The sequence below is a fragment of the Quercus lobata genome, chromosome 4 (genome assembly GCF_001633185.2).
Source record: "Quercus lobata isolate SW786 chromosome 4, ValleyOak3.0 Primary Assembly, whole genome shotgun sequence".
NCBI lineage: Eukaryota > Viridiplantae > Streptophyta > Magnoliopsida > Fagales > Fagaceae > Quercus > Quercus lobata.
Window position 1 is genome coordinate 20,786,009 of NC_044907.1, and position 22,567 is coordinate 20,808,575.

Here is a 22,567-nt window from a genome sequence, read left to right on the forward strand (position 1 = left end):
GGAGCACTTTCTAGGAGTGCATTTCTGCAAAAGGTCCCGCGTATACTTACAAGAAACAAAATATGGACATTGTGTATATATTCTAAGTTGGCTGCTTTACTCCCTTTCTCTTTTTGCTAGCCCGTCTGCTACTCCGATTGCCTCGCGGTAGGTATGATGTTGACGGACAGGTCGTCTTTGTCATGCCATAACTACTATTCCTTCTTCCTTGCTATTCCTCGCTATCACACGCTGGTCTGCTGGTGTAGACTATGCAGTACTGTTAGGGATGTCATGTGTCACATGAATCACTCCATTTTCCAACCCTGATAATACGCTAACACTAGGACACCACATCTTTTGTGTGTAGTGTGAAAGAAAAATATTCCACGGTCTAATAATGCCCCTTTTTCTCTTTTTTCTTTTTCTCAAGAGCTGGATTATACACCATGGTGCCAAGTAATATATAAATGTGATAAATTAGTAGAAAAAAAAAGGCAAGAAATAAATAGGGGATAAGGTAAAAACTAAAAAGTGAAAACGAAATGACCAAATAAAAAAACCAATGAAGAAAATTATGTGGAGTTGATTATTTTATTTTGGGCTGATGTGGAAACTGGGAGCTTCAACATTAGATGAGGCTTTACCAATTTGCAGCAGAATGAACCCAATTCGAAGGAAACAACTTTCCTATTGTTTGTTACTAATGTTATTGATGTGATGTTTACTCAAGATCTGCAATTGAGAAGGAGGGAGAGTCACCTTTTGGGATGTTCTATTTTACACCAATTTTGGGGTTTGTTTAGAAACTGTGTGATGCTTAAGCTTTGGCTTACTCTAATTTGGAATAAAATATCACGTTTTAGCTTAATTGGGTGTTGTCATTAGGATTGCTCATGTAAATTAATAGCTTCAAAGGTTACAAATTCAACCCCTGGTTTGATTGACTGTTTGTTTTTATTGATCACCTCATATGACCATAAAAATTGAATTCTATTTTGTCCTTATAATCAGTTAATGTTCTAAATGTTTAAAACCAAGTGACTTGCATGTGATCGTTATTTTTAACCATCAACTAGTCGCATACCCGCGCGTTGCGCGCGGTAATTTTTTTAGGATAGTCTCATTAAATATTTTATTAATACTATAATTTTAGTGATTAACCATTTGATTTTCATTAGTTTTTAAGTTAACAAAAACCTTAAATATACCTTCTTCTTTTCTTTTTTTTTTAACCTTTACACACACACACACATATAGTGAATCTTTACACATACCTTCAAAAAAACTCTATATATTCCACTTTTTTGGATGCGTAAAATTATAGACTACTACTCCATAATGATAGTGGCTAATTAATTTTATATTTTTTTTAGTGATCTCATTTGTAACGCTTCTTACCATTATCATATATTTACTAACTGATGATTTGCATAACAAAGACGATAAATGAGAGGTAGCATTGTTCATTAGATTTTCGAAAGTAATAGTGCATGAAAATTATATATATATATATATATATTATAAATAAGGTTAAATGAAATGTCAAAAAATGGATTTTTAAATTTTCTAACTTTATTTCTTACTCAATTTCTACTACTATCAGAGAACATCTCTTTTTTAGTTATGGTTAATATGGTTTCCATAGTTAGAATTTGATTAGTTTTAAATTTAAATTTAGTACTATGATTGTATTTAATTGTTGATTGTTGATTTAATTTTTTAAGTGAATTAAACAGTTTATGTTACTACACTGTAAAGTTTTTAATGTTCTCCACACGATAATCTCTATTTTATTTTTTACTTCTCCAAACAACCTCTTTGTTTTCCAATCAACGATTACTAATTGACGTTTGGTTTTTTTTTTTTCTTTATCTACTCTTTATTACTTTGTATTGGTTTTTTTTTTCTATACCATCTCTCTCTCTCTCTCTCTCTGGCAACCTATTGTTTTCCAAAATTTGATGATGATTCTATGACATTAAATATGCATTATTAGTTTTTTTTTTTTTTTTAATTTAGTGTTTCTAACTTGATTTGTTTTGTATTTCATTCTTCCTTTGATGCATTGGGTGTGAGAATGAGTGTTTCCCTATCATTACTCCACTTAATGTGGATAATTTTATTTATTTAATTTAGGCAAAATATTATATTTAAAATTTTTAAAAATAAAAAAGGAGTGGAAATATAAATAATTTAATGACATATATGGGGGATGTGGTTGAATTTAAATGTTAAATAAAATGATATGAGAAAAAAAATAAAAATAAAATACATAACAATAAACACTAACTTATCCAAATAATTCTATGTAATATAATAATAGTACATTCTTATATACTATTTTTAATTATTTATAATGAAATATGATAATATTTAACAATCAAAGACATAAAAAATAAATAAAAAAACTTAAAACACAAAGCTAAATCCCATAAACCAAAATAGAGCTCTAAAGAATACAAAACTTTATCAGGCTAAAATAGAGATGCAAGAAAAATAAAAATAAAAATCTACCAAAAAATTGAGGGCGAAAGAGTGGGAAATAACCACTTTTCTATGAGATAAAATTATGTAAAGAATAGAAGAGTGAATGATAAATTTATACTAAGAGGATGATAATATGAAAAAACAAAATAAAGGAAGATAAAAGGAAAGAGGAAGAGTGATATCAAGGTAGAATTTTTGGGGAGATGAAAAGGTAAAGAGAATGAGAAAGGTTGAAAAAAGTGTAAATGTTAAAAAAAAATGATTACAATTTGATGAGCACAATTTTCTTTTATTTGAATTTAAGTAAAATATTACATTTTTTATTTTTTAAAACAAAAAGAGAGAGAAAATATAAATAATTTAATGATAAGGAGGATGTGGTTGAATTTCAATATTGAGTAAAATGGAAGAGAAGAAAAAAATAAGAAAAATTAAAAGATAACAATAAACACTAAATTATCCAAATTATGCTATGTAATGGAATACTATTTTATTTTTATCTACTATCTTTAATTTTTTATAATGTAATCGGATAAAATTTAACAATCAAAGAGCAAAATAATAATAATAATAATAACTTAAAACACAAAACTAAATCGTATCAACATAAATTAGAGTTCTTAAAAATACAAAATTTTATCAACCTAAAGCGGAGATGCAATAAAAAATAAAAATCCACCAAAACATTGAGAGAGAGAGAGACCTTTTTGTGAGAGAAAACTATGCAAAGAATGGAAAAGAGTGACAAATTTATAGTAAGAAGGAAGGGATAAGAAGAGACAAATAAAGAAAGATGAAGAGAAGGATGAATAGCAATATTAAAGTAGAGGGTAGTGGGGAGATGAAAATGTGAGGGAAGAAGAAAGGTTGAAGAAAATGTAAATATTTAAAAAAATAAGTGAATGTAAAAAAAAAAAAAAATTGGAAAATTGGAAATAAAAAAGAAATATATATAGATGTTAAAATCGACAAAGATGAATATGTAAAGTCAATAATCTATTTATATATATATATATATATATATATGTAAAAAAAATAGGAATAAATATTAATTATATGTAGATGTTAAAACCAACAAAGATGAATATGTAAAGTCAATAATCTATATATATATATATATATATATATATATTTGTAAAAAAAATAGGAGTAAATATTAATTATGTGGCGAATGACGTGGTGATGAGGTGGCGCAACAGGAGCTCAGCAGCTATAAATGCTTCTACTATCTTTAATTTTTTATAATGTAATCGAATAAAATTTAACAATCAAAGAGCAAAATAATAATAATAATAATAACTTAAAACACAAAACTAAATCGTATCAACATAAATTAGAGTTCTTAAAAATACAAAATTTTATCAACCTAAAGCGGAGATGCAATAAAAAATAAAAATCCACCAAAACATTGAGAGAGAGAGAGAGAGAGAGAGAGAGAGAGAGAAGAGAGAGAGAGAGAGAGAGAGAGAGAGAGAGAGAGACCTTTTTGTGAGAGAAAACTATGCAAAGAATGGAAAATAGTGACAAATTTATAGTAAGAGGGAAGGGATAAGAAGAGACAAATAAAAGAAGATGAAGAGAAGGATGAATAGAAATATTAAAGTAGAGGGTAGTGGGGAGATGAAAATGTGAAGGAAGAAGAAAGGTTGAAGAAAATGTAAATATTTAAAAAAAATAAGTGAATGTAAAAAAAAAAAAAAAATTATAGGAAAATTGGAAATAAAAAAGAAATATATATAGATGTTAAAATCGACAAAGATGAATATGTAAAATCAATAATCTATTTATATATATATATATATATATATATATTTGTAAAAAAAATAGGAATAAATATTAATTATATGTAGATGTTAAAACCGACGAAGATGAATATGTAAAGTCAATAATATATATATATATATATTTGTTAAAAAAATAGGAGTAAATATTAATTATGTGGCGAATGACGTGGTGATGAGGTAGCGCAACAGGAGCTCAGCAGCTATAAATGCCACGCTTCAACTTTTAGTAATATATTGATTAGGCTACGAGGTACATACACGGAAAAAAAATTTCTAGGACTGGCACTGGAAGTCAAGCTCGCAACGGTTGCTTATCTAATTTTTTTACTTGTACACTGAATTTGTTCAACAAATATCAAGGGGCTCACCACCCATTACACGACTCTGACTAATAGTACTTGAATATCAAGGGGTTCGAAACATCACTATTCTTGCACTAATTCTCTTCTTTCCCTAGCTATAAATTTGCTTCTTCTTGAGCTGCAAAGCAACCAAACACACAGTTGTACCATTTCAAAATCCTAGTTAACCAACATTTTAGTTAAGCAAAAGCCTTTTCAACCACATTGAATGGGGCTTTGTTCACACCTAAGTTCCGCTCCACCATCCTCATCTTTTTCCATGCACACATTTATTCTTCTCTGGTGCTTTGGCCTGTTTCTCACCTCTGTGGTTTGCGGGAATAATGAGACAGACCGGTTGGCACTGCTCTACATCAAAGCCAAGATTAGTAAAGATCCTCTCGGGGTCATGAGCTCTTGGAATGATAGCATCCATTTTTGCCAATGGAAAGGTGTTTCCTGTGGTCGTCAACATCAAAGGGTCACTGCGTTGGACCTGCACTCTCAAAAATTGGTAGGCTCTATATCCCCAAATGTTGGAAATTTAAGTTTTTTGTGGAAGCTAATCCTTGAAAACAATAGCTTTTATAATGAAATTCCTCCAGAAATTGGCTGTTTGCACAGACTATAAGTCTTGCTATTGAACAATAACACAATAAGTTGAACAATTCCTAGCAATTTATCCAGTTGTGCCAAACTCAGAGTGTTTCATGCGGCTGTTAATAATCTGGTTGGAGAAATCCCCATAGAGCTTGGCACCTTGTCAAAGCTCCAAATCTTTGCTATTCATAAAAATGTTTTGACGGGAATTATCCCACCTTCTTTTGGAAACTTATCATCTCTTGAAGGTTTTTCTGTAGCTTATAATAACCTGGGTGGGAGTATCCCTGATTCTTTTGGCCAATTGATCAAACTTAAAATCTTTGCTGTGGGTTCAAATAGGTTGTCTAGTACAATTCCTCCCTTATTCTTCAATATCTCTTCAATAACAAAGATTGATGTAGCAGTTAACCAAATCCAAGGGCATCTTCCATCGGACATAGGTATCACTATACCAAATTTAGAAACATTTACCATCAGCAACAACCAGTTTGTTGGATCTATCCCTATTTCAATATCTAGTGCCTCGAATTTACATATACTAAATTTGGCTGAGAATAAACTAACTGGAAAAGTTCCTTCTTTAGAGGACCTAATAGAGTGAGGTTGTTTTCCATTGCTGAAAACCAGCTTGGAAATAGAGGAGCAAATGACTTGAGTTTTCTCTACTCTTTGTCAAATGCTACCAACCTAAGAGATTTGGAGATAAATACCAACAACTTTGGGGGTGAGTTGCCTAAATGCATTGGCAACATCTCAACTACTCTTACCTTTTTCTATTTTAATATCTGGAAATATTCCCAGTGTGATAGGAAATCTGATCAACTTGGAGGACATAGAAATGTGGAACAATAAATTTTCGGGCAACATTCCCTCTGTGATTGGAAACCTTCAAAAATTGCAATACTTGATTTTAGCTCAAAACAATTTCATTGGGAACATTCCATCTTCTCTTGGAAATTTAACAAAGTTGTTGGGCTTGGAATTACCCAACAACAATCTTCAAGGAAGCATCCCTTCAAATCTAAGTCAATGCAGAAATTTATTAACCTTTTGTCTTGATGATAATAATCTTAGTGGTACCATATCCCCTCAAATTATTGGTCTTTCATTCTCACCAATTAGGCTTGTCTTGTCTAGAAACCAATTCACTGGTGTCCTTCCCATGGAAATAGGAAATTTTAAAAATATAGAATATTTGGATATTTCTGAAAACATGTTGTCTGGTGAAAGTCTTGCAAGTCTTAAAAGTTGTGTAAAGCTAGAATTTCTAGCCATGAGAAGAAACTTCTTCCAAGGGGATGTTCCTTCATGTTTGAAATCATTAAGAGGTCTTGAACATTTAGACCTTTCCAGCAATAATTTTTCTGGTGAGATCCCTAAATTTTTGGAGAACTTTAAATTCTTGAAATTATTGAATCTATCATATAATAATTTTGATGGTGAGGTACCAACAATTGGAGTTTTTAGGAACACAAGTGCCACTTCAATTCAGGGAAATGGTGAGCTCTGTGGAGGCATACCTAAACTTCAACTTCAAAAATGCAAATACAAAAAATCTAAGAATAGCAAGTTGACTCTTATGTTGAAGCTAATAATCTTTATACTCTTTGGGCTTCTTGGAGTAACTTTGGTTCTATCGTTTCGATTTCTGTGTTCTTCAAGGAAAAAATAGAGAGAAAATACCTCAAGTGATTCAATAAATTTGTTTCTGAATGTATCTTACCAAAGTCTCCTAAATGCTACTAATAGATTTTCTTTTGATAATCTAATTTGGGTGGATAGTTTTGGGTCAGTGTATAAAGGAATTCTTGATCAACATAGACATGCAGTTGCTATCAAGGCGTTCAAACTTGGGTGCCATGGAGCTTCCAAAAGTTTCAAAGTCAAGTGTGAGGTTCTAAGAAACATCAGACATTGAAATCTTGTACAGTTGCTCACAGCATGTTCGAGCATTGACAATCAAGGTCATGATTTTAGGGCTTTGGTATATGAGTTCTTGGGAAATGGCAACCTAGATGAGTGGTTACATCCAACTCCAAGAAAAAATGATGCTCTTGAGAAACCAAGAAAGTTGAGTTTTCTTCAAAGATTGAATATTGCTATTCATGTTGCTAGTGCATTGGAATATCTTCATTATCATTGTGAAACACCAATTGTTCATTGTGACCTCAAGCCTAGCAATGTTCTTCTCGATGATGAAATGGTTGGACATGTAAGTGATTTCGGCTTGGCAAGATTCCTTCATGATATTATCCAAGATTCTTCTACTAATCAATTAAGCTCCATTGGGGTTAGAGGAATGATTGGTTATACTCCTCCAGGTAAATTTATTTTACATTTCTTAAATTTAATTGCTTTCCTTTTTCCATATCTTCTACTATAGTTTTAAGCTTGAAAATATGGTTTTAACAAGGATGTATTGTATACAAAAGATAGAAAGTATTATATCAAAAATTTCTAGATATCTTTATTTTTTTTATGCCATTGAAAACATTCTTTAAATCTTCTAAAATTTTTTATTTCCCGTATTTTTGATGTTTTGAAAGTATGCCAATTACAATTTATGTTATGTGCAATTGCAGAGTATGGAATGGGAAATGAGGTATCAATATATGGTGATGTTTATAGTTACAGTATATTATTGTTAGAGATGTTCACTGGAAAAAGATCAACGGATAACATGTACCACAATAGCTTTAGTCTTGTGACTTTGTCAAAGAAACTTTGCCGGAACAAATAATTGACATTATAGATCATGTTGTTCTCGGGGAAAGACAAAAGGGAGAAAGAAGCATGAATGACACTTGTAATGGGAATCGAAATGGAAGTTCCAAAATTTATGAATGCTTAATTTTGATACTTGGAATTGGAGTTGCTTGTTCCACTGAAATTCTGAGAGAAAGGATGAACATCAGTGCTGTTGTAGTTGAGTTGCTTTCAATTCGGCAAAACTTTCTTAGAACCCATATACACACTACTTAGACAGAGTTCAAGCGACATGTATTTTTTTTTTTTTAAATCTTTGGTAGATTTAATTTGTTAACGTATCTACCAAACCATATGATCTAACCTTAATAAGGCCAGTCCAAGTATATTAGGGAAGAGGGTGCGAGGGAATCCTATGGAGATTAGAACCCATTGAGATTCTATAAGCTCATTCTACTATACATAGTATTGGCAATGAGCCCAATTACTTTTCTATAATATCTAAACATGTGTATTTTCATTTGGTTGATTTCCACTATTGGAGTGACTGAGATTACAAGGAATTGGCTTACATCCTATTACTCTAGGCAGAGGTCTCTATCAATGACATATGCTTAAATTGTTTCTATAAGTACTGAATTGCTGACATTATAAAGACTTAAAAGTTAAGTAATTTGTTGTAAAAACTTTGCTATCCTTTTTTTTATTTATATACAGAAAATTCTAAATATTTTCCTAAGTAAATGGATTGCCAATTGCATAAATATTGAATGAAATGGGATTTAACATTCCTAATTTCTCGCACAAATGAGCTTTCTTGTGTTGTAAATTTTCTCAAAGGTAAGAAAAAAATAATTGATACTTAATTTACTAAATTGTAGCTATTGAATTAAAGAAAATCTTTTAAATTCTTGTTACAATAGAGAAAACCTCACTCTTTTAATTAAAAATTTATCTTCCGTTACCACAAGGGCAAAAGACTGATGACTTCTTTTGAAGGCCAAGTTTATGTTATATAACAATGAAGCAAATAATTTGAAGCTCTCTAGTTGCTTGTGTTTGGCCAAAGTTTAGAAATACACTGTTGACTGAGGGAAATGTTCTTCTTCAGAAAATTGTGATTGTAAATATGCTTACAAAGATAGTTATTGGAATCGAGTTTTAATATTGCTTGGACTTTATCAATATGTATCATGTTTGAACATCTTTAGGAGCATTTGGAGGTAATTTGGGATAATATACACTGTTTTTTTTTTTTTTTTTTTTTTTTTTGTTGCAAAACTTGTGATTTGTGGTTGGTTTCATTCAGCCCCTCAAAAACCAGAACTTAACTAGCAAAAGGCACTTCTATCCGAGCTTATTTTTTGACTCTCTCAACAAGTACTTATCCTTTCCCATCAACCTGATCAAATTATAATAAAATAGTTAGATGAAAATCTCACAAATGAACAAGAGATTAATAAAAAATAGTTAAAAGATAATAACATAATACACCAAAATGATAATAATCATAGTAATGTTCAAATATTTATTATTAAAATTCTCTAAGTGATATAAAAAGACTAAATTACTTTCAAAACCTATGAATGCCTAACAGAATTTTACTAGTATTTATTATTGTTAAAAGAGTCTTTTTTTGGGGGCATCTAAAAATGGGCTTAAAACCTCATGCCCTAAACAAAGGAGATGAAGTCCATTTGGTCTGAGAATTGGACAGACACGACAAGGCTTGTTGGCATGCTACATGGGTTCACACTAGCCCACAATGCTTCACAAGGAAAAAAAAAAAGGGCCTTGCTAGATGGACACTATGAACTAATGGAAAACCAATTTTTCAAGCCCAGATTATATTCAAAAAAAAAAAAAAAGAATAAGAATACACATAAGTTTGTAGCTCAACAGTAAAGTTTTTTATGATTGAATATGATATTTAAAATTCAATTATCAGTTACACTAAAAATTGATTGGTGTCTTGGTTTGATGATAAAGAGTACAATTATCAAAAGTAGACACTATAGATTTAAACTCTATAAATAAATAATAATAATAATAAAATTTGTAGAGTATTTTTCTCTATCAAGAAAAAAAAATGTTTGTAGAGTTTTTGCAACAAAGATCTTTTAACTGATTTTTAATTTCTTTTTCACAATATTTGACAAAATAATAGTGATATAATGCTTTGAAGTTATTTTATTAATCAAATAGATAAAAGACTTTTAGACGTTAGAAATTGATCAAAGTTGACATGATAAAAGGATTTCGCGCGTTTTCATATTTTCAAATGAATCCAGTTAATTCAGTAAATTCACAAATAGAGGCTCTAAATTTCTTAGGCAACTAAAGACTATGCATTTTTATTGAAACCTCAGAGAAAAATTACATCAGATCTTGGAGCACTAAAGGCTCAATACTACTGGGCACTTCTTTGAGCCAAGCCCAGAGCTTAAAGAGTTTTTTTTTTTTTTTTTTTTAAATAATAAAGTGGAGAAAACTTAAGTTGTCACTAAATCACAAGCCTATTAGTTGAACTTAGTTAATGAATCTATAATGAGTCTTATGTGCTTTGGAAAAAAATTTATCACTGCATATTACATATATATTTATATAAAATCTAGAAGTTGAAGCTTAGAATTTATTGTTGTTTGGATTATTTTAGTTCACTTCAGTCTATTGGGTCTATATTCGTTCATTTAGTCAACTTTGGTCCAATTCGGTCTAGTTCGATCCAACTGCTAATGGGCTTGAAACCTCAAGCCCAAAAGGGTCAGCATGCACTACAAAACGCGGGGGCCTTGGGCCGCGCTTTTTAAGCCGTGGCTATAAAAAACGCTGCCCAAGATAGACTGAAGCCGCGTTTAAAAAAGTGCGGCCATAGGCTCGTCAGTCCTATAGTCACAGGTTATAGGCCACATTAGAAAGCGCGGTCTAAAAAAACGCGGCTATAGGCTATAGTCACGTTTTTTTGACATATAGCCGCGTTTTAAAAACGTGGCCATAGAAGATTTTTTTTTTTTTGTAGTGATGAGCTAATGGGCAACTAATTTCTCAAGCCCAGATTCAAAAAAATAAAAAAGGAAAAAGAAAAAGGAAAAAAAAAACACAAACACGCATTATAAATTGACAAACAAAGACTTTTAGTGTTACAACTTACAAGGATAGGTCTTCTTCTTGGTCATGCCCATAAGTCCTCTGCCTTTTTCCTTACGGTTACTCACTATCACAACCTCTTGGGTAGTATTAGAGAATTTTCCATGGAGAATCTAACCGCATCTTTCTCTTGTGTGACTATGAAAATTCAACAGGTCTCTAAGATTGTCCCACGCGTTATTTGTTTGGTTCTTTTGTATAATTTAGTCCCTTGAAATTTGTATGACCAAAAACAAATCCAAAATGCTATGCCACAAATCCAAAATGCTTGGAAGGGAAAGAAAGGGCCTTGCTAGATGGACAACGTGGGCTAATGGACAACCAATATCTCAAGCCCACATTATATATTCAAAGTATTGAAAAAAAAAAAAGAAAAAAAAAATCACAAACACACACATAACCTTATAGGGTCCGTTTGGTTGGAGGATGGAAAAGTATGAGGCTAGAAAAGATTTTAGTTTTTCTCATTTGTATTTTGTTGGAGGTGGAAAATTAGAGGGATGAAAACTTTTTTATTTGGTTGAGAAAAAAAATGGGAGAATAGAAAATAGAATTTATATAAATTTACTCATATCTCCCTATTAGATTAAAAAAAATAATAATTATATTTTTATTAAAAAATTGCGCATAAATGAGAACTTCATTAAAAAAAAAAAAAAAAAAAAAGAGATGAACACAATAACCCAAAATATATAAGAAAAAAAAATGAAAAACAAGGAATGATAAGTAGCCCGCCCAAAAAAAAAAAAGACAAACAAAAGAGACGAACACGCGCATAAGAAAGAAGAAGGAAAAAGAAAAAGAAAATGAAAGAAGAAGAAGGGAACAACGAAAAGTAGTAGAAGAAGAAATAGACGAAAACATAAAACAGAAATAGGAAAATGAAGAAAATGAAAAGAACAAAAACAACCATTTAAGCATAGTTAGAAGGGCATTTTTGTCCAAATTTTTTTTTCCTCTTTTTTCTCCTATTTTCTCCTCAATTTGGGGAGATTATGTTTAGGTGAATTAAGAGAGAAAACTCCGAGGCTCTACTAAAATCTCTTTCATTTTTCCTTCTCAACCAAACAACAACTCCAACTATTTTCTCTCTACTTTTCTCTCTTATTTTCCATCCGCCTACTTTTTACTCCAACCAAATGCACTCATAGAATTTTTGTGACAGAGAGCTTTAATTGATCATTATTATTTTATAGTATTTGACAAATAACAGTGATACAATGCTTTGAAGTTGTTTCACGTTTTTAGTAATCAAATTGATAAAGGAATTTTAGATGTTAAAAATCTTATGCGATCAAAGATGACATAATAAAAGTATTTTGCGTTTGGATGAATCCAATTAATTCAAATAATGTAACCTTCAAATAGCAGCTGTAAATTTCAAAAGCTTCTAAATTCTATAACCTACTCATTATTGTAGGGTAAAATTATAAATTGCATGTATATAAAGTTTATCAGAAATCTCTTTCTCCCTCTTTATTTATCTGTGTTTATTCTCAAAACAACTAATTATTCTTAAAGTCCATCTAATTGAATCAGAATTGGTTGAAGTTTTCCGTGTTTAAAGACTTGGGTGAAACATCAAACATTGACATGGTCCAGGTCTTTGTCGTTCTCTCTTTTTTTTCTCTTAATGGCCCCATGCATGAACCAATCTTAGGATGCATGGGAGTCAGGATTGGTCGTCTCAGACCAGAAAGTTGTGAGTGTAATTTGGGCATAAAACATGGCCCCATGCATGAATGACAGAATCCCGAGTATTGGCTCCAATCATAAGTAGGACTTTTATTGATTTGAACTGTGTTACCTAAAAAAATTACCTTTTAAATGCATCATTTGCTTCCTAAATTTTAGACCATGAACAATTTTAGACATTGAAATTTAAAGTTATTACTTTTAGTCACTTTGATAGGGTGGTCAAAACTCTAACATGTCGTCATTTTATTTTATTAAGTAAGGTTGTCACTTTAGGTTACAACTAATTTTGTAATTAAATTTTATTCTAGAATAATTACAATGATATTGTTTTAAAGAATAGAGTTTTCTTTAACATACTTTTCTAGAACCCCCAGTTTGATATACCGAATTATTTATTATTGTCCACGCGGTTCCTTACGGTCTCTAATATTGTCCCACACGGTTATTTGTTTGGTTCTATTATTCAATTTAGAAGTGGGTCCGAACATCACTATTTCTTGGACTACTTGTCTTCTCTCCCTTGCTATAAATTTGCTTCTTTTTCAGCTGCAAAAGCAGCGAAACAACCATACATACACATCCATTTCAAAATTTGCCAAAAAAAAGATAAACTGACGTCTTAGTTAAACAAAAGCCTTTTCAACCACATTTCATGGGGCCTAGTTCACACCTGATTTCAGCTCCACCATCATCATCTTTTTCCATGCACACGTTCATCCTTCTCTGCTGCTTTGGCTTTTTTATCACCTCTGTGCTTGGTAAGAATAATGAGACAGACCGGTTGGCATTGCTCGACTTCAAGGCCAAGATTAGTAAAGATCCTCTGGGGGTCATGAGCTCTTGGAATGATAGCATCCACTTTTGCCAATGGAAAGGTGTTTCCTGTGGTCGTCGACATCAAAGGGTCACTGTGTTAAACCTGCAATCTCAAAAACTGGTAGGCTCTATATCCCCAAATGTTGGAAATTTAAGTTTTTTGTGGAAGCTAAACCTTGAAAACAATAGCTTTTATAATAAAATTCCTCCAGAAATTGGCCGTTTGCAAAGACTAGAAGTCTTGCTATTGAACAATAACACAATAGGTGGAACAATTCCTAGCAATTTATCCAGTTGTGCTAAACTCAGAGTGTTTCATGCGGCTATTAATAATCTAGTTGGAGAAATCCCCACAGAGCTTGGCACCTTGTCAAAGCTCCGAATCTTTGCTATTCATAAAAATGTTTTGACGGGGATTATCCCACCTTCTTTTGGAAACCTATCATCTCTAGAAGGTTTTTGTGCAGCATATAATAACCTGGGTGGGAGTATCCCTGATTCTTTTGGCCAATTGACCAAACTTAAAATCTTTGCTGTGGGTTCAAATAGGTTGTCTGGTACAATTCCTCCCTTATTCTTCAATATCTCTTCAATAACAAAGATTGATGTAGCAGTTAACCAAATCCAAGGGCATCTTCCATCGGACATAGGTATCACCCTACCAAATTTAGAAACATTTACCATCAGCAACAACCAGTTTATTGGATCTATCCCTATTTCAATATCTAGTGCTTCGAATTTACATATACTAAATTTGGCCGAGAATAAACTAACTGGAAAAGTTCCTTCTTTAGAGAAGCTAAATAGAGTGAGGTTGTTTTCCATTGCTGAAAACCAGCTTGGAAATGGAGGAGCAAATGACTTGAGTTTTCTCTGTTCTTTGTCAAATGCTACCAACCTAAGAGATTTGGAGATAAATACCAACAACTTTGGGGGGGAGTTGCCTAAATGTATTGGCAACATCTCAACTAGTCTTACCTTTTTCTATTTGAATAATAATAAAATATCTGGAAATATTCCTAGTGTTATAGGGAATCTGATCAATCTGGAGGATATAGAAATGTGGAACAATAAATTTTCAGGTAACATCCCCTTTATACTTGGAAACCTTCATAAATTACAATTTTTGGATTTATCTCAAAACAATTTCATTGGGAACATTCCATCCTCTCTTGGAAATTTAACAAATTTGTTGGAGTTGTATTTAGGAGACAATAATCTTCAGGGAAGCATCCCTTCAAGTCTAAGTCAGTGCCAAAATTTGATAACTTTTCATCTTCCCCATAACAATCTTAGCGGTATCATATCCTCGCAAGTTATTGGTCTCTCATTTTCACCAAATAGCCTTGACTTGTCTGGCAACCAATTCACTGGTGTCCTTCCCATGGAAATAAGAAATTTGAAAAATTTAGAACATTTGGATATTTCTGAAAATATGTTGTCTGGTAAAATACCGGCAAGTCTTGCACGTTGTGTAAAGCTAGAATTTCTAGCCATGAGAAGAAACTTTTTCCAAGGGGTTGTTCCTTCATCTTGGAAATCATTAAGAGGTCTTGAACATTTAGACCTTTCTAACAATAATTTTTCTGGCATGATTCCAAAATTTTTGGAGAGTTTTGATTTCTTGAAATTATTGAATCTCTCGTACAACCATTTTGAGGGTGAGGTACCAACAAATGGAGTTTTCAAGAATGCAAGTGCAACTTCGATTAATGGAAATGGTAAGCTTTGTGGGGGCATACCAAAGTTTCAACTTCCTAACTGCAACAACAAAAAATCCAAGAAGAGCAAGTTGACTCTTATGTTGGAGCGGATAATCATTATACTCTTCGGGCTTCTTGGAGTAACTTTGGTTCTGTTGTTTTTATTTATGTGTTCTTTAAGGAAAAAAAGGAGAGAAAATACCTCAAGTGATTCAATAAATTTATTTTTGAATGTATCTTACCAAAGTCTCCTAAATGCTACTAATAGATTTTCTTTTGATAATCTAATTGGTGTGGGTAGTTTTGGGTCAGTGTATAAAGGAACTCTTGATCAATATAGACATGCAGTTGCTATCAAGGTGTTGAACCTTGGGCGCCATGGAGCTTCCAAAAGTTTCAAAGTCGAGTGTGAGGTTCTAAGAAACATCAGACATCGAAATCTTGTACAGTTGCTCACAGCATGTTCGAGCATTGACAATCAAGGTCATGATTTTAAGGCTTTGGTATACGAGTTCTTGGGAAATGGCAACCTAGATGAGTGGTTACATCCAACTCCAAGAACAAATGATGCTCTTGAGAAACCAAGAAAGTTGAGTTTTCTTCAAAGATTGAATATCGCTATTGATGTTGCTAGTGCATTGGAATATCTTCATTATCATTGTGAAACACCAATTGTTCATTGTGATCTCAAGCCTAGCAATGTTCTTCTCGATGATGAAATGGTTGGACATGTAAGTGATTTCGGCTTGGCAAGATTCCTTCATGATATTATCCAAGATTCTTCTACTAATCAAATAAGCTCCATTGGGGTTAGAGGAACAATTGGTTATACTCCTCCAGGTAAATTTATTTTACATTTCTTAAATTTAATTGCTTTCCTTTTTCCATATCTTCTACTATAGTTTTAAGCTTGAAAATATGGTTTTAATAAGGATGTATTGTATACAAAAGATAGAAAGTATTATATCAAAAATTTCTAGATATCTTTATTTTTTTTATGCCATTGAAAACATTCTTTAAATCTTCTAAAAAATTTTATTTCCCATTTTTGATGTTTTGAAAGTATGCCGATTACAATATATGTTATGTGCAATTGCAGAATATGGAATGGGAAATGAGGTATCAATATATGGTGATGTTTATAGTTACGGTATATTATTATTAGAGATTTTCACTGGAAAAAGACCAACGGATAACATGTTCCACGATAGCTTAAGTCTTAGTGACTTTGTCAAAGAAACTTTGCCGGAACAAATAATTGACATTATAGATCCTGCTGTTCTCGGGGAAAGACAAAAGGGAGAAAGATGGATGAATGACATTTGTAATGGGAATCGAAATGGAAGTTCCAAAGTTCATGAATGCTTAATTTTGATACTTGGAATTGGAGTTGCTTGTTCCACTGAAATTTCAAGAGAAAGGATGAATATCAGTGCTGTTGTAGTTGAGTTGCTTTCAATTCGGCAAAACTTTCTTAGAACCCGTATACACACTACTCAGACAGAGTACAAGCAACAGGTATTTTATTTTATTTTATTTTTATTTTTTAAATCTTTGGTAGATTTAATTTGATAACGTATCTACCAAACCATATGATCTAACCATAATAAGGCCAGTCCAAGTATATTAGGGAAGAGGGTGCGAGGGAATCCTATGGAGATTAGAACCCATTGAGATTCTATAAACTCATTCTACTATACAAAGTATTGGCAATGAGCCCAATTACTTTTCTATAATACCTAAACATGTGTATTTTCATTTGGTTGATTTCCACTATTGGAGTGATTGAGATTTCAAGGAACTGGCTAACATCCTATTACTCTAGACAGAGGTCTCTATCAATGACATAAGCTTAAATTGTTTCTATAAGTACTGAATTGTTGACATTATAAAGACTTAAAAGTTAAGTAATTTGTTGTAAAAACTTTGCTATCCTTTATTTATTTATTTATATACAGAAAATTCTAAATATTTTCCTAAGTAAATGGATTGCCAATTGCATAAATATTGAATGAAATGGGATTTAACATTCCTAATTTCTCGCACAAATGAGCTTTCTTGTGTTGTAAATTTTCTCAAAGGTAAAAAAAAATAATTGATACTTAATTTACTAAATTGTAGCTAATGAATTAAAGAAAGTCCTTTTAAATTCTTGTTACAATAGAGAAAACCTGACTCTTTTAATTAAAAATTTATCTTCCTTTACCACAGGTGCAAAAGACTGATGACTTCTTTTGAAGGCCAAGTTTATGTTATATAACAATGAAGCAAATAATTTGTAGCTCTCTAGTTGCTTGTGTTTGGCCAAAGTTTAGAAATACTCTGTTGACTGAGGGAAATGTTCTTCTTCAGAATATTGTGATTGTCAATATGCTTACAAAGATAGTTATTGGAATCGAGCTTTAATATTGCTTGGACTTGATCAATATGTATCATGTTTAAGCATCTTGAATCGCATTTGGAGGTAATTTGGGATTATATACACTCTGTTCTTTTTGCAAACTTGTGATTCGCGGTTGGTTTCATTCAACCCCTCAAAAACCAGAACTTAACTAGTAAAAGGCACTTCTATCCGAGCTTATTTTTTGAATCTCTCAACGAGTAGTTATTCTTTCCCGTCAACCTGAACAAATTATAATAAAATTGTTAGATGAAAATCTCACAAATGAACAAGAGATTAATAAAAAATAGTTAAAAGATAATGACATAATACACCAAAATGATAATAATCATAGTAATGTTCAAATATTTATTATAACAATTCTCTTAGTGATATAAAAAGACCAAATTATTTTCAAAATCTATGAATGCCTTACAGAATTTTACTAGTATTAATTATTGTTAAAAGAGTCTTTTTTTGGGGGGCAACTAAAATGGGCTTAAAGCCTCAAGCCCTAAACAGAGGAGACGAAGTCTATTTGGGCTGAGAATTGGACATACGCAATTGGCTTGTTGGCATGCTACATGGGTTCACATTCGCCCACAATGCTTCACAAGGAAAAAAAGGGTCTTGCTGGATGGACAATAGGAATCTATCCCTGCTTACTGGATCTATCCTTGCTTCAATATCAAATGCCTCAAATTTACATATACTAAATATGGCTATGAATAAACTGGCTGGAAAAGTTCCTTCTTTAGAGAAACTAAAGAGATTGAGGTTGTTTTCCATTGCCAAAAACCTGTTGGAAATGGAGGAGCAAATGACTTGAGTTTTCTCTTTTCTTTGTCAAATTCCATCAACCTTAAGAGATTTGGAGATAAATACCAACAACTTTGAAGGGGAGTTGCCTAAATGCATTGGCAACATCTCAACTACTCTTACCATTTTTTATTTGAACAATAATAAAACATTTAGAAATATTCCTGGTGTGATAGGAAATCTGATCAACTTGGAAGACATAGAAATGTGGAATAACAAATTTTCAGGCAACATTCCCTCTATACTTGGAAACCTTCAGAAATTACAATTTTTGGATTTATCTCAAAACAATTTCATTGGGAACATTCCTTCATCTCTTGGAAATTTAACAAATTTCTTGGAGTTGTATATAGGTTAAAATAATATTCAAGGAAGCATCCCTTCAAGTCTTAGTCAATGTCGAAATTTGTTAATTTTTAATCTTTCTAATAACAATCTTAGCGGTAACATATCATTGCAAGTTATTGGTCTCTCATTTTCACGAAATAGCCTTGACTTGTCTGGCAACCAATCCACTGGTTTCATTCACATGGAAATAGGGAATTTAATAAATACAGAACATTTGGATATTTCTAAAAACTTGTTGTATGTTGAAATTCCTGCAACTCTTAAAAGTTGTGTAAAGCTAGAATTTCTAGCCATGAGAAGAAATTTCTTCCAAGGGGATGTTCCTTCATCTTTGGAATCATTAAGAGGCCTTGAACATTTTGACCTTTCCGGCAATAATTTTTCTGGAAAGATTCCAAAATTTTTTGAGAGCTTTGATTTCTTGCAATTATTAAATCTATCATACAACCATTTTAAGGGTGAGGTACCATCAAATGGAGTTTTCATGAATGCAAGTGCAATTTCGATTAAGGGAAATGATGAGCTTTGTGGGGGCATACCAAATTTTCAACTTCCTAAATGCAAAAACAAAAAATCCAAGAAGAGAAAGTTGACTCTTACATTGATGTTAATACTTTCGGGCTTATTGGAGCAAATTTGGTCCTATCATTTCAATTTCTTTGTTCTTTAAGAAAAAAAAAAAAGGAAAGAAAATACCTCAAGTGATTCTATACATTTGCTTGTGAATGTGTCTTACCAAAGTCTCTTGAATGCTACTAATGGACTCTCTTCTACTAATTTAATTGGTGTGGGTAGTTTCGAGTCAGTGTATAAAGGTATTCTTGATCAATATAAACATATTGTTGCTATCAACGTGCTGAACTTAGGGTGCCATGGAGCTTCCAAATGTTTCAAAGTTGAGTGTGAGGTTCTATGAAACATTAGACACCAAAATCTTGTAAAGGTGCTCACAGCATGTTGGGGCGTTGACTATCAAGGTCATGATTTTAAGGCATTGGCATACGAGTTCTTGGAAAATGGCAATCTAGATGAGTGGTTACATCTATAAGGTTGAATTTATTCAACCATTTTGTTGGTTTTATTCCGTGTCTAATTTACTTGTAATTCAGCATATAGAAATCTTGTATTTAGGTGGGAATTATATAAGGGTAGTGTGTGAGAGAGTGTGAAGAAAAGCTCAAGGGTGTGAATTTAAGAACAACCTCACAACTGGCGAGTTGCCAATGGAGGCACACATGTGAAACATGCAGGGGAGCTGAAGACTTATGCCAGCTGGAGCACTATAGGACAAAACTTCAAGTCTGGCTAGGCAGTTAGCTCGCGACTCGATCCAGTCGCGAGCCTGAGTCGCCAAAATGCTTTGTTTGTTAAAACCTGACTATTCACATTCCTCACTCACTCCACTATAAATACCCTTATACCCATGAAATGTAAAGAGTTTCGAGAGAGAATTTTGAGAGAGAAACCCTAAAAAAAAACAAGATTGACTCATCTACAATCTTCATCCTTTGATTCTCCGAATTCCTCTACTCTCACCCTCTCCATTGATACATCCTTGAGAGGTACATTAGCCAAATCCTTATCTCACCATACCCATATCTGTGAGGAGATATTTTGGTACTTGGGAAACAGTTCAAAAGGGACCAATTGATATTGGTTGATGCAATGGGCTATTGCGGGATCCAGTAAGCTAGAGAAGATAAGGTTCGGTATAACCCTGTTAGAGCAAGAAGCTTGGAGGGTTTAGGTGCATTGGGTAGATTAGGCTTGGAGGGTCTTTTGCTATTTATGTATACCAACTTTATTCTCTAGTAAATTATTGACCGCTTGGAGGGCGGCAGAGAGGTTTTTCGCTAAAGACTTCAGTTTCCTCTTCGATAACACATCACTGTGTTATCTTTGTATTTGCATCTCTTTTCCCTTAATCTTTGCCTTTTAATTACTGCTGTGGTTGTGATTAATTATGGTTTAGATTATTTTATCAAATTGTTTTAGCTTATTTTCATATTCCGCACATACATTGTTTGAATATAAGCTTGTGTTGGTAATTTGTAATTTGGAGGTTTAAAACATTCATAGGTGTTTTACACACTATTTGAACATTCAATCGGTTTCAGAGCGGGTGCACTTGCTATGGCTTAATTACTTAAGTGTGATCCTTGACCCCATTTGAGATGGATTGGTCTCAATCTCTTAATGCTCCAACATATTTTGATGGAAGCAATTATGCCTTTTGGAAAGTCCGGATGAAGGCATTCTTGTGTTCAATTGATGAAAGTATATGGGATGCGGTTGATGTTGGATGGACTAGGCCGGAGGTTGCCAAATCCACATGGGACAAGGCAGCCCTCGCGGCGGCTAATGCAAATAGCAAGGCACTAAATGCTATTTTTTGTGGTATATCTCCAGATGAGTTTCACAGGATATCTCACGTCACAATTACTAAGGAGGTGTGAAAAATATTGGAGACCACGTATGAAGGCACCAAGAAGGTGAAAGACACTAAGTTGCAGATGCTAACTACTTGATTTGAAAAGCTGAAAATGAGTGAAGACGAGTCATTCGACTCATTCTATGGCAAGCTGAATGAGGTGGTTATTGGCAAGTTCAACTTGGATGAGAAGACGGAGAACTCAAAGATAGTGAGGAAAGTCTTCCAATCATTGCCGAAGAGCTTCTGTGCAAAGGTTACAACAATTGAAGAGAACAAGGACCTTGATGATATCAAAGTTCAAGAACTAATTGGCTCACTTCAAACTTATGAGCTGTCGTTGCTATCACAAATAAAGAGCAAATCCCTTGCTCTTAAGATGATTAATGAGAGGGTAGAAGCTCACGACTCATTGGATGAGGATGTGGTCGAGAAAGATGTGGCATATCTTGTGAAGAATTTCCGAAAATTCTTGAAGTTCAAGAACAATGGAAAATTTGTTGAGAAGGGGAAATTCCCAAGTTTCGAAAAGGAGAAAAAGGACTTCAAGAGTAAAGATGGGAAGGAGTCTCAATCCTCTCAAGGAATCACATGCTTCAAATGCAACGGACATGGACATCTCAAGAAAGAGTGTCCCAATTATTTGAGAGAGAAGGGCAAGGTGTATGCCATTACTCTCAGTGATTCAGACTTTTCCAATTCAGATTTGGAAGAAAGCTATGATGGAGAAGGGAACTACTTCGCCTTTATGACCATTGCTCCCGTTGAATTGTTGGATGATTTGAGTTTGCTAGTAGAAGAGCTTGGGGAGCACACTAATGAGGAATCAATAGGAGTATTAGAAGAATTTGATGTTGAGGATGATGAAAAAAAAGTGGGATTGCAAGAAACATACAATTCCCTCCTTGAGAAGTCAGGAAAATATGGAAGAATGGCTAAGGCAGTCATTAAAAAGATGAAGAGGGCAGAGGAGGATTATAGAAGTCTTCTAGTGTGATATAAGGAGACCAAATGTGAAATGGAAACATTGAATGGAGAGTTAACCGAAGCGTATACAAAGATCAAATTCCTTGAGCTTGAGGTGGTTCAAACGAATGCTAAAGTAGAGCGGGTTTCCTCTAAGAAGCTTGATGAAGTCCTTGCTCATCAAAAACCTTTCTCCAATAGAAGCAGATTGGGATATACCGGAGAGAGCAGTTCGGCTACCAATATATCCAAGGAAATGAAATTTGTGAAAGCCAAGGAACCGATGGTGGTTGCCACTACTACTGAGAAAGTGAAGGTGGAGAAGAAGATAAATGTGAATGACCAACGGGTGTTGA

General features: G+C 33.0%; 1 protein-coding gene and 1 pseudogene across 1 annotated transcript; both read left to right on the top strand.

Moving 5' to 3' along the window:
• Positions 1 to 4,656: 4,656 nt before the first annotated feature.
• LOC115984343 lies at positions 4,657 to 8,048 on the top strand (annotated as a pseudogene).
• A 5,311-nt stretch (positions 8,049 to 13,359) lies between these two features.
• LOC115984202 (probable LRR receptor-like serine/threonine-protein kinase At3g47570) lies at positions 13,360 to 17,661 on the top strand. Its single transcript, XM_031107167.1, has 3 exons — positions 13,360 to 16,107; positions 16,367 to 16,785; positions 17,479 to 17,661. Exons 1-3 carry the CDS (start codon positions 13,401 to 13,403, stop codon positions 17,503 to 17,505), a joined length of 3,153 nt encoding a protein of 1,050 aa, XP_030963027.1. The 5' UTR covers positions 13,360 to 13,400; the 3' UTR covers positions 17,506 to 17,661.
• The last annotated feature ends 4,906 nt before the right edge of the window (positions 17,662 to 22,567 follow it).

Excerpts from the sequence above, each read along its gene's own strand:
- LOC115984202 (XM_031107167.1), top strand. The coding sequence starts at position 13,401 with ATGGGGCCTAGTTCACACCTGATTTCAGCTCCACCATCATCATCTTTT. Across the intron at positions 16,108-16,366 it reads AATTGGTTATACTCCTCCAG|AATATGGAATGGGAAATGAG; the intron begins GTAAATTTATTT and ends GTGCAATTGCAG. Across the intron at positions 16,786-17,478 it reads AGACAGAGTACAAGCAACAG|GTGCAAAAGACTGATGACTT; the intron begins GTATTTTATTTT and ends CCTTTACCACAG.